Source organism: Carassius carassius, chromosome 22, assembly GCF_963082965.1.
Source record: "Carassius carassius chromosome 22, fCarCar2.1, whole genome shotgun sequence".
Taxonomy (NCBI): Eukaryota; Metazoa; Chordata; class Actinopteri; order Cypriniformes; family Cyprinidae; genus Carassius; species Carassius carassius.
In genome coordinates, this window is record NC_081776.1 from 12,770,379 (window position 1) to 12,784,010 (window position 13,632).

Genomic DNA, 13,632 nt, shown 5'->3' on the forward strand with positions numbered 1-13,632 from the left:
CTGAGGGGAACATACTGTCTTTAGAAAAGTTTAGATAGTATTTCTTCTTTTCATCTTGCCTCTATGCAATGCATATTATTACACGGCTCTATGGAATACTTGATTCTGATTGGTCAGATGCGACATTCCGGGGTATGTTATGCCTCAATAACAACCGGTAAAAGCTGATAACACAGGCTCATCCGGGTAACTGAAGTCAGCGCTGTACTCTTGCTAGGAACAGTTTTACTTGGTGGAAGGTTTGTGTTTGTTTAGCTAATAAAATATTAAAACTCAATTCAAAATAGTGTACAATTATTTAATTATGTCATCCTGGTATTGCAGACTCGCTCTCTCATTTCATACAAATCCAGCTGCTGCAATGGATTATAAGATAACTAACAAACTGGTAAGATTTTAAAACATTTTTGTCTTAAATCTTTTATTGCCTTAATTATTTACAGTATGTGGTGAAATGTTGTGTAATAAGTGGTTTCCCTTAAATGTCCGTCTAGTTTGAACTTGCTGCTTGCTTGCAACTGCTGTGTTCACAGAAGCTTTGCGTTCAAATATTTAAATGCAAATCAATATTTTGTGTCTAATTATTTACCTAAGTGGCAAGTAGTCTTGTAATAACCGGGGTCCTTATAACCCTGTCAGGCTTTATTCTGAGATAACAACCGGCTGGGTGTACATTATCCCTTACTTAAAGTTCATAAGTGCAGAACTGCTTTGTTTACAGCGGAAACCAAGGAAACGCTTTAAGCGCCACCTGATGGCAGAGAGTAAATCTGCATCTTGTTCAGCTCGTCTACCGTTTCTGTTTCATGCAGAGATTTTTCTAATTTTGTTTAAAAACTGCTCATGTTGCATGTATGCAGCATCTTTGTTTGGATCATGCTTAAAATGCAGTGGTTGCCTTTAATTTTAAATGGAAAGAGCACAGACAAAGCCTTATTTTGTTTACATGAAGAGATTTATTTTATTTGTGTTATTTATTTTATTTGGGACTTATTTTAAAATTTAAATGTAGTTTTGTTATTTACATTTACATTATATTTAAATTTTGTCATTTAGCAGATGCTTTTATCCAAAGCGACTTACAAATGAGGAAAATAGAAGCAATCAAAACCAGCAAAAGAGCAATGATATGCAAGTATTATATTAGTGTATTATTATAGTGTTATTGCAATTGCACTGAGAAACGTGCAAAATTTTGTCCACGCAATAATAAAAGGACACTTTTAATTCATAATTTGTCTTAAATCTCATTTTGTTAAAAAAAAAATTAAATACGAAAATCACGAGTTGAGTGAATCGTTATATTCCTAGGAAGGAATGAATGCTACAATACTACAATAACATATATTTTGTCGATGTAATATTTTTGTTTATGCCTGTGTTTCTTGAGCTTGTAAAATCTGAGCTTCCCTTAGGTGCAGATATTGAAATTACGGATTAAAACTGATTTATGTCAGAAGGAATTGCAAAATGCGAGGCCGAATCTAAATATGCTCTTTGTGCATTCTACCACAGCGGGGTGAGATTGTGTATGTGCGTGAGTGAGTCCATCAAGGAGAGTGTAGGGTTTCTTTACACATTAGTAATCTCCTCTGGCAACCGAGGCTGTCTCCACAAATATATCTCTCCTCCTTTCTGTCCCTCTTTTTCTCCTTCCTTCACTCATGGTAAGGACATCTGTCTGTCTCACTATAGCACATGTCTTAGAAACAGACGTCAAGATGCACATGTATGTTGAGCCAACAGTATCTCAGGTTCACCAATGCTATGTTAACATATCGTATTCTAACCTTAACTAAACTTAACCACAACCCTTAACAGTATCCATGGCAACACACAATGACAAATACTTTTACTCCTCATTCAATAACACATTAAATCAACCTGACATCCCAAAAATGCTTTTCGGGAATTCAACGATTTCAGATCATCTTTTTCATTTTATTTCCTTTCAACTTTAATTTCTTGAGCTATTTTCATCCTAAATATACTTGTTTTCTCTTCAACCACTGTATACCTCCAATTGCTAAATTGACACACACATCTCTCCTTCACTCTTCATAATGGACCTTGTTCAGCTTCTCCTGCGTCAGTGTCATAAATAGTGAAATTGGCCTGTAAGAGGAAATGTCAAATTGATATCAACCTGTCCAACTTCTTAACAAAAATTAACCATGGTTTTACTACAAATAAAACTTTTGCTACACTAACCGTAGTCTAACCATGGTATTTGTAGTGAAATTGCTTTAACATTATATATAACGTTTTAATTTTTGATAAAAATGCTGTAAAACAGTTATATAATGAAATATAATTTGAAGTAACTGTTTTATATTTTAATATATTTTTAAATGTAATTTATTCCTGTAATGGCATTATTGTAGTTTTCAGTATCAAATGATCCTTCAAGAATCATTCTAATATGTTGATTTCATGCTCAAGAAACATTCCTAATTATTTTAAGAAACTTTTTTGCAACAATGTAAAAGTATTCACTGTCATATTTGATTCTAAAGGACAGTTCACCCAAAAATGACAATTACCCCATGATTTACTCACCCTCAAGGCTTTCTATGTGCATATGACTTTGTTCTTTCAGACGAATCCAGTCGGAGTTATATGTAAAAAGTCCTGGCTCTTCCAAGCTTTATAATGGTAGTGAATGGGTATCAATCATCATTAGTCCGACAGAAGTCCAATAAACTGCATCCATCCATCTTAAAAAGTGCTCCACATGACGCATCTTTGTAAGAAAAATATCCATATTTAAAACTTTATAAACCTTAATCTCTATTTTCTACTGACTGCCGTATGCACGCTCATGAGAGAGTAGCATTCCAGTAGGACATAGCCATAGCGTAAGCTCTGGTGAAAGTTGACGAACACAAAAATATTCTCACCGGAGCTTAGGTTACGCCAGTGGTTTGCAACCTGTGGGCCCCTGACCTCCCGCAGTATGCTATCCGATGATCCAATCAGAATGCAATGCACCTAGTGCGAGAACAGAACAGACTGGGCATATGTCTACGTAACTCCAGGTTCACACATTGTCTGTGATGCACCTTTTTTCCGAGCCCATGTTAACGGACCAGAGTGTTAACACTGCACGCAATAAAAGGCTGGAAATAAAAATGTGCGAAAATAATATCTAGCACATGAGCATAGAGAGAGTTGTGAGTGCACAGGAGGCAGTTAAAGGGAGAGGAGACACGTTTTAAGTGCGCACACTCTCTCCGGGCGAGAGAACACAAGAATATTCTCAACGCAGCTTACGTTAAAGGTCCTATGACATGAAAATTTCACTTTCTGAGGTTTTTTAACATTAATATGACTTCCCCTAGCATGTATGTGGTCCCCAAGTTTCTAAAAATTTTAATCGGTGCAAATCGAGATTTTGCTATCTTTCTCTGCCTTTGAGAAAATGGAAGCTCAAACAGGCCGATCTGGAATCTCCTCTTTGTGACGTTGTAAAGAGAAATGTTACCTCCCCTTTCTCTGCTTTGCCCGCCCAAATATTTACATATAATTCAGTCGCAATGTCAGCACAGGCGTTATAAACAGAATTTTATGATATGGATTCGACACCACCACCACAAACAGTGAGTAACAGTGTTCATTAATGCCTGATCTGTGATCAGTGATTTCTGATGTGTAGTTAATCATTCAAGTTCACACAGACTTTCTTTCTAAATCGTTTAATACTGTTTATGCATCAGTGAATCAAGCCAGTGACTAAACGATCAACTTCACGTTGTTTCTCTTAGTAGCATGAAACAAATCTGTTATTTAAGCCAGAGGGCTATTATCAGGATATAAAAATGCTTTTTATTTCTAAATTTTAAATGTAAAAATCATACTAACAATATAAGTACACCTAAGGAAACATTAAAAAGCATTTAAAGAAAAGGAAATAATCCATGTCATGGGACCTTTAAGCCAGGGGTTTGCAACCTGTGGGCCCCTAGTGGGTCGCGGTGGTATTGCAGGTGGGCCGCCAATTACTATTAAAATAAATAATAATATTGTTAATATATTTAAAAATGTCTAAGTCATAACATAATAACATCATTTCATATACGTGCTGCCGAGTTCTGCCTGGATCTGGTTTTCCCAAGATATTTTCTGTTCATTGCCAGTTCATTCTAGGGCTGTGCGATTAATTGAAATCGTCATAAAGTCACGATTTGGGCATGCGCGATATCTAAATGGCTTTATATCACGATTTTCCGCTGCCCTGACCTCCCGTAGTATGCTATCTGATGATCCAATCAGACTGGGCATAAGTCTATGTAACTCCAGGTTCACACACTGTCTGTGATGCTTTTTTCCAAGCCCATGTTAACGGATCAGAGTGTTAACACTGCACGCGGTAAAAGGCTAGAAATAAAAACGTGCGAAAATAATATCTAGCACATGAGCTTAGAGAGAGTTGTGAGTGCAAAGGAGGCAGTTTAAGGGAGAGGAGACACGTTTTAAGTGCGCACACTCTCTCCGGCCGAGAGCAGCATGTATCTGAGCAGGCACGTCTGGTTTTGTGACAGAGCAAAGGAAATCTGCATGGGAGCGAGAGATTCGCGCTCGCGCATTATTTTAATGTGCTTTCGCGTTACAATAACGCACTCTCGCTGCTGCTTCTGAACCGCGTACACATACTGTATACGCACTGCGATGTATGTGTGAACCTGTATAATGTATAACAAATCTATTTCAACGCTGCTACAATTAATGAGCTCTATGAACAATGCATGGCAAAAAAGGAAAAAAGTTATAGGTCTAAATATTTTGTTACAGGTTTACTATAGTGATTATTTTGACTTATGTCTGTTCTAGAGACAACTAATTTTTGATAAAGCTCTAATTGGTTTTCTTTTGGAAGTTTCAAAATCATCCTGAATGCATTTATGACTGTAAAGCATATCCGTGTGTGTCAAAATTGTGATTAAAATCGAAATCTCGAAATTGATCAAAGAAATCGCGATAGGTTTTTTTTTTTTGTCCATATCGCACAGCCCTAGTTAATTCAATAAAGACAGTTAACAATCTAGCTTCTGAGTGCTAAGTTATTGACCCAACAAGTGGGGTCAGTAAATTTTTTTGCAGTGGGCCGTGCAAACATATGTGTTTGGTTGTGTGGGCCGCGAGTTGAAAAAGGTTGGGAACCTTTGCGTTATGCCAATGTTATCCGCTGAAATGCCACCCTCTCGTGAATGTGTGTATGACATTTAGTGGAAATTACAGATTATGGTTTATAAAGTTTTTAACATAATTTTTTTTTTTACCAAAACGCATAGATTCGCTTCAGAAGGCCTTTATTAACCCTGGAGCTGTGTGGAGCACTTTTTATGATGGATGGATGCAGTTTATAGGACTTCTATTGGACTACTGAATATCACCCATTTACTGCCATTATAAAGCTTGGAAGAGCCAGGACATTGTTGAATATTACTCCAATTTTATTAGTCTGAAAGAAGAAAGGCATATACACCTAGAATGGCTTGAAGGTGAGTAAATCATGGGGTAATTTTAATTTTTGGGTGAACTATCCCTTTTATGCATCCTTGCTGAAAATAAAAAAAATACAAACTTGTGAATGTTAGTGTATATACTGAATAAACACTGATATTTCTAATGCAAAAAAGTCCTAAAGAATGTTAGTGTATATACTGAATAAACACTGATATTTCTAATGCAACACTTGTGAGCAGTAGGAAATCAATACACAATCTTACTGCCTGTTTTAAAAGCCAGACACTGGAAAAGCTGAAGAAACCACTGATCAGTTATTTTGAATATAATGGATTCCCTCTTTAGCACACATGACGAAGGATTCTGGGATTTAAGCCCACAGACAAGTTTCCATTAACACTCTTAGAAACAGCAGCACACTTACTGTATTCTTCACCTGTGGAGTTCTGCACTGTACATTCATAATAATACTACGGGTGGAAAGCAGATGTGCTACTTCCACAGAATGCGGCTGACATTCGCCCCAGCTGTAAGCAATTCACAAAGTCTCCAGTTAGACTAAAGAAGATTGGAAGATAGGGGGAAAAGTCCTCCAAGTGGTATGACGTCTCAGAGCTAAAAAAAGAACTTAAAGTGTACAACTCTTTCTTTAAAACATTAAGCATTATTTAATAGATTCAACATTTTGTGGTACTACTAAAATCCTATGAAATCATACAATTATGAGAGTCAAATGACCTTGAAAACAAAATTAGACTCAGCATAATATATGTGGGCATGGGAACAGGAAGACTGCCGTTGTGTGGGTTTACTTTAGCTGCACTCTGGGGACAAGTTTGTCTAAACCTGTCTAAATCTTTCTTAAACTCCCTTTAGACATCTGCGGGCATCCTTAAGAAAAAATAAATAAATAATGTTTCTTTATTTTTTTTATCAAATTTGATTTTACACACAATTACATTTTCATTCAATTTCGAAATCATGATAAATAAATAAAAATAAAAATGAATGAATGAGATTTTATGGCTTCATTACAAGAATTCAGAAATCATGAGATCAATCATTATTTTATATTTAATCAGTATCTATTGACAGACAAAATAAATAAATAAATGTTTTTTACAGCTTCATTAAATATAGAAATCATGAGATCCATCATTATATCATATTTAATTAATATCTATTGACATAGTAAATAAATAAATACCATATTATAAAAAAGAATACATACATTTTATATATATATATATATATATATATATATATATATATATATATATATATATATATATATAATTTCAATTCAATTTCAATTTTATTTGTATAGCGCATTTACAACAGTCCCCAGACTGACCAAAGTGTTTTACAGAACAGCAAGAATATTACACATACACTGAAAATAGACCAGAGAAAAATTTTAAACCACCCATTTAAAAATTTAAGAAGAGAATTTTAAATTCTAGTCTCTGACAAATCAGCAAATAGTGAAGGGATCTTAGAATTGGAGTAATGTGTTCATGTTTACGACGCTTTAAAAGAAGTCTGTCTGCAGCATTTTGGACAAGCTGAAGTCACGCAATTTGAGATTTAGATATACCGCAATATAAAGAATTGCAGTAATCTAGACGCAGTGTAACAAACGCATGAACAGCCATTTCTAGAGTTTTTGGAGTGAGACATTTTTTTATTTTAGACAATAAACGAAACTGGATCCAATAACAGAGGAGATACGTCTATCAAATTTTAAATGCTGGTCAATAATAATACCTAGGTTCTGCACCCATGAGGATCTAAAAACGGATAAACTTTCTAGCTCAGGGCTTATACACTGCGAGTTCTCATTTGAACCGAAAACAATTACCTCTGTCTTGTCCTCGTTTAAGAAGAGGAAATTTTGGGCTAGCCATAATTTAACCTCCTCTAAACATTCGAGAAGAGAAGTGATCGCAGTGGACTCGAAGATAGATTTGAGGGTCATCTGCGTAGAAATGAAAAGACACACCATGTTTTCGTAGAATAGAGCCCAGAAGCAGCATGTACAGAGAGAATAGAGAGGGAGCCAAAATAGATCCTTGTGGAAGGCCACAGGTCAGAGGAGCAGGGAAAGAGGAAAGATTTCCCAGCTTCACTAAAAACTTTCTGTCAGATAGGTATGAGTGAGATCAAATGTATTTTAATTAAATAAATACAAATATAATTTCCTCCCAAAAAAAGGGGTAGTCATTCATAATAAGCTTTATATAAATGAATGAAATGGAATAGAACAGTGGAATGTTTTCATTGAGATATCTAGGTAAATCTATTTGTGTGGAAAGGAAGAATACACTTCAAAAAGCAGTAAAATGCTGGCCCCTATGCAGTTTGCACAAAAATATTAATTGAGAAGACACAGGGAGAGATTCTGGTCCTCTGCTGTTCACCCTGAATCTGACTGAGCTTTAACTTTGCCTGAGTGTTTGAGTGACAAAAATAGCTCCCATCTGTTTTCAAAGGACTCAGCAAATAGCTACAAAAAGGCTCCCTGCTGAACTAAGGAGTTAAAAAACTGCCACTAAACACATAAGCACAGCACAAACATGTAGTGTATTAGCAAAACCTTTCTTTCTGTAAAGACCTAAAACTCTGGAGCCGTAGTTCAGAGTTAAACCCACGCCACAAATACTGTGAGCGAGCTGATTTCCAAAGGGCAAATAATGCTCATTCTGAATCTGCACTCTGTGAATAAGGCTAGAAACAGGAAAGACCCACGTATCGAACTGCTTAAGCATGAAATTTGATTATGCTTGTAGTCAAAGTGCAACATGGCGAGAACTCTGATGTAAATGTTGTAGAAGAGCGATTCAAAGATGAAGAGAGGCTAACTGATCCAGTACTGTCATCCCAGAGGCACAGAAACCTGAAACATGAGGCTCCAGATCAAAAGCACCAAAATGGTTTTGTACAGTCCCAAACATCTTCCTCCCAGCATGCACTATTTAAATGTTATTGTTCATTTGTGTCACTTTTAGACTTGGTCCTCTACTCAAAATGATCAGTTTTAATAATCATTTTGCTGTCCATGTACACCACAGTTTGAACATTTGGTGTCATTATTATTATTTTCATTTGGCAAGGATGCATTAAATTGATCAAAAGTGTTAGCAAAGACAATGTTGCAAAAGACTATTAAAACTCATTAAAGAATCTTTAAAAAAATCTAATTTTCCACAAAAACAGTAAGCAGCACTTTTTTTTCCTTTTTTTTTTTTACATTGACAATAATAAGAAGCATATCTTGACCAACAAGTCAGCATAAGAATTATTTCTGAAGGATCATTTGACACTGACGACTGGAGATATGGCTACTGAATATTCAGCTTTGCCATCATAGGGAAAAAAAAAACGCATTTGAAAATATATACAAATATAAAACAGTTATTTTAAATTATAATAATATTTTGCAACAGTGCAGTTTTTTTTAAAATATTTTTGATCAAATAAATGCATCCTTGATAAGCATAAAAGACTACTTTCAAAAACTTACCGACCTCAAATGTTTGAACGTTACTGTAAATGATGGCGATTCAGTTCAAAATAAGTTCAAAAATCAGTTCAAAATAAGCCATGCAAACGGTTTACTTTATTTTTTAAGTTCACAGCTAAAAAATTTGTAATTAACATACAAGACATGAAAGTTTAAATAAAAAAGGGTGACAGGTCCCAAACCATTACAGAAGAAAAGATGGCAATTAATAACAACTAAATAATGAAAAAAGTGCACAGATGCACTACCTGTTTTGTGCTTCTTTCAAGAAGCTTTCAGGAGTGGAACGAGTGACACGTCAGATTCAGAACTGAGGAAATTAATCATTTGCCACAAGCCACAAGACACTATGAAGGGATGGAGAAGACTGGGATCTGAAGCAGACAGGCTCTGGCTCTAGGAGGTTAGCAGGGCTGGACTGGGACAAAAAATCGGCCCGGGCATTTTTGCCCAGACCGGCCCACTATATGATCATAAACACCACCCATCTTTGCACGCCCTTAATTATATGCATACCAACTCCTATTCATTAAAACCACTAATGCCATGTAATGAGTGAGTATAGGAACGAGTGAGAGTTAACAGATGAAATAAGTCAAAATGTTATATTTATTAATACAGTTGAACTATACTCCACAGCGGTGAATCCTAAAACAAGCTATAAGCGGCTCTGGCATAGCAATACCAGTGTTTCTTACAGGATTTTTGTTAAAACTATGGTGGTGTGTCCTCGGTCTTTCTAGGGGGGTTGGGGGGCATGAACCCACCCCCACCCCCACCCCCCCCCCACCCCGTGAGAAAGTTTTGTGCATTTTAATGTTAAATTCATTAATCTGGTGCACTTTGAGAGTTCAAAATTAAAAGCTCCAACCCATATTCAGTGTGCAAATTAAACAAAGAAAAATTCAAACCTCTTTTAGTTACAGTGTCTATTTACATTACACCTATACATAATAATAGTTATAATATTAATCCGATGACAGTAATAGCCATATTTTGTAAAACAAATGCACAAAAAATAAAGATATATTTTGACACAGTTTACAGTGTCTGCTTTAAGGGCCTGGTTCTATTTTTTCACGCTATTTATCTGCACATTCCTTGCGTTTCTTCTCCATCTTTTTTTACAGATACACACTGACACTGATGCCACTCGCTCACTCGTTTAAAGCTGTGATTGGGCCAGCCCAGTGTCAATCAAGAAAAGAGCCAATGGGCCGCTGATCTACGTGTTTCATGGGCTGGTCTGTCAGAAAAAAAAACGAACACTGACTTTGACCAATGCATTACACCGGCACAAACCCAGCGCCGCCAATTAAGCAAAACAAAACAAAACGAATGGGCGGCCGATGTACACATTTTATGGGCCGTTTAAAAAAAAAAAAAAAAGTATGAGTATGAGATATCGGCCCAAAAAGCACGTCGGCCCACCGGGCAAATGCCCGGTATGCCCAATGGCCAGTCCAGCCATGGAGGTTAGGGTTCGTGCACAAAAATGCAGTCACACAGATCAGGAGGAAAAGGGGCTCAGAATGACAAGAAAGAAGGGAAGGAGAACCACAGTACAGAAAAAGATATTACTAATGTGACATTTCTCTGTGAAATATGATATAATGCACCAGAATTTGTGATGTCAGCTGAAAAGGAAAGTCATTTTAGAAAGAAAACAAGTTACTAAATTTTGACAAAAGACTATGAAGATGACTATTTTGTCAATTTAGAACAGCATAAACCAACAGATCATTCCTAATGAGACCAGGAACATGCATTAGGTAAATAAACAAACTGGATTTTGATTTCATGTCAACTTTAACTTGTTTGTTACATGTACAGTACATACACATATACATACATGCTCACAACACAGATCAGACACAGGCCTAAGGACATGAGACTGTGATATACATATTACCGAATTCTGTCTCAACCCCAAACAGTCTCTTTTCAAGCAAAGAGTGCAATCTGTTTGCATGCATTTGACAGATGAGTGCTTCTACGCCTTGAGCTGTTTTTGTGTCCGATCCGTCAAAGAGAGGGATTATATCAGTTTGAAGATGTTGTGAAACACTCTAAATCACAACAACTGAAATACCAGCAAATGAGGGAACAGGACAGAAAGCATGGTGTTTGAGCAACTCATACACTTGTAAAAGAGCGGACAAGTACAGCATCTAAAGGTAATCTTATGGTCATTATACAGTAAAAAAGGCAAGTTTTCACATGTTTGCATTTAAAATAAAATGGACAGGTGATAGGCTCTGCTCAACTATAAATAACTCACAGGACACAGGTGGCACATCAGGTTTTAAAACCACTTGGAACCCTCTATGGACACATAGCAATTGAACACATGGCAATTGAATCGCCATTGGCTAGTACATTTTTTTGTTTACTCACCAGACTGATAAAATATTAATAATAATAATAATAATAATAATAATAATAATATATATATATAAAATGTTTGTAAAATGACACGTTTTTTTTTTTTATATCTGAAAGTACACTCTTAACATCAGTTAGTCAAGCATTATAATATGATAATGAATATTATTTAATGATATTATTAGTCATTTTAACTGAACTTCAGACTGGAGGTGGTGCTTTTTTGTCATTCAGTGTTTCTGTAAAAAAAAATAAAAAAATTGGCAAATACCAACAAAAATACTGATAAGTTAATAATGATACGAATTTTACTAATAAGAACAATGTAAAACGCAGGTTGTGTGCGTTCCCTCAAACTGATTTGCTGAAATAAAAACGGATGATAATAGGTGAGCACCAGCCAATGATATTGCTGCTTGCGCATTAGTTCCGCCTACTTAAAAAAAAAAAAAGGCAGTTCTTAGAAGCTGAAGAATTCCAAAGGAACACAGGTATTATATTATTATATTATATTATATATATATATATATATATATATATATATATATATATATATATATATACAGGGGTGCAAAAAAGTTTTTCAGCACCTGGAGGTTTGGATTGGTGCTCAAACTGCTGATAGTATTCACATAATAAAATAATAAACAAAATAATTAAGTGTGATAATACTATTATATTTTAAAATAAAAAGTATTAAATAAAAATGCAATTGTTTTATAGTACTCTTAAAAATAAATAGCTAATATTTACTTTTTTAAATATTAATTTTCATCATTTTCAAACTTAAAATCAAAAAGATTTTATTTTGGTGGGTTGAAGTGAATTCATTCAGTAATAGGATGTCACACAACATGCCAAAAGAAAGAGTTTACACAACACAAAGAAACAAATTAAATTTCATATGTTCATCACACATTTTCTCCTTGAAATGTAGTAAACGAATCATATGAACCACTTTCATGCTACTTCTATGGGCATTTTGTGTTCTATTTTGAGGCTTGATATCTTCAGTCACCGTTCAGTGTCACTCTGTGGTAAAGAAATTCTCCAAAATGTATTTTTTGTCCCATAATGAAAATACCGAACGACATGAATAATGACTACGTTTTACAGATTTTTTACTTATTTATATATTTATTTATTTATTTTATGAACCATCCCTTTAACTGAACACACCGCCGCGGAAACGCGACGCAACGGCCAAATATTTCCGTCTGACGCATGTGTATCTACATTATACCAGCAACTGTATCAAAAATAGCTCATACGGAACGCGAAACGCCCCCTGTGTAAACGCGTCCTTAAACTTATCTATCTTCCGCTCTTGGAATACAAAAACTTTTGCAATTATTGTCAACAAAAAAATTTGACAGCAAGTTGTGCAACAACCCAGGAATCATAACAATAATAAGTTATGTTCTGTTTACTTACAGATGTGAGTCGGGGAACTGTATAGCACTTCCATGGCTAAATAAAGACAGAAGTAGAAGAAGAGCAGCGGACAATCTGAGCGCATCCATTATTCTTCTGACTGACATCCAACAGACGAGTTTCTTCCACTAAAATCCACTGAAGTGACCCTCTTAGAGCAGCCAAGCTTCCGCCATGAGCGTCGCTACTTCCACAAACAAATCACAGATGCTTTTGGTCCCTCCAGCTAGCCTACTTCTGCCTTTGCCCTGTTGAATTAGTTCAGATGTGTCTCCAGAGATGTGGAGACTGGCAGGGGGAGTGCGGTGTGGGGCGTTTCCGTGTCTCTCCGGTTTTCCAGTACGTTAACGAGTCTGTTTTAGACTGTGCGCGCTGTGGCGGATCAGTTTCGCCCCCCCACCCATCTGCGCGCGATCATCATCACGCGTGTCGCTCCATACAAGGAGCGCGCGCCGCACAGCTGATACGCGCTGCCAGGCATCAGAGGTTATATCTTTTAGAAGGACAAGAAAGTTATCAGATAGATAAGATATAGATATATTAAGTTTCATCAAGATAGATAGATAGATAGATAGATAGATAGATAGATAGATAGATAGATAGATAGATAGATAGATAGATAGATAGATAGATAGATAGATAGATAGATATTCTTTCAGTGAGCAATTAAAATTTCAGTCGGAACATTTTTGAATACTTTATTATGCAATTTTGGATTTATTGTAGTGAAAAGTGAATATTTCTCAAGGTAGATTATAAAAAAAGAAATCTCATTTCTATAGGAATACAACTCGCAAGTAAAGTTTTAGTTAAACATAAAATAA

The 13,632-nt window shown here is 35.7% G+C and overlaps 1 protein-coding gene across 1 annotated transcript in view; it reads right to left on the reverse strand.

The window, feature by feature from the left end:
• Positions 1-13,189, reverse strand: part of LOC132098988 (voltage-dependent calcium channel subunit alpha-2/delta-1-like) — an 81,143-nt gene extending 67,954 nt beyond the window's left edge. Inside the window, exon 1 of the mRNA XM_059505325.1 lies at positions 12,809-13,189. Within this exon, the coding sequence (XP_059361308.1) occupies positions 12,809-12,915 (107 nt within the window). The 5' untranslated portion in view covers positions 12,916-13,189. The remainder of the gene's footprint in view (positions 1-12,808) is intronic.
• Positions 13,190-13,632: the final 443 nt, after the last annotated feature.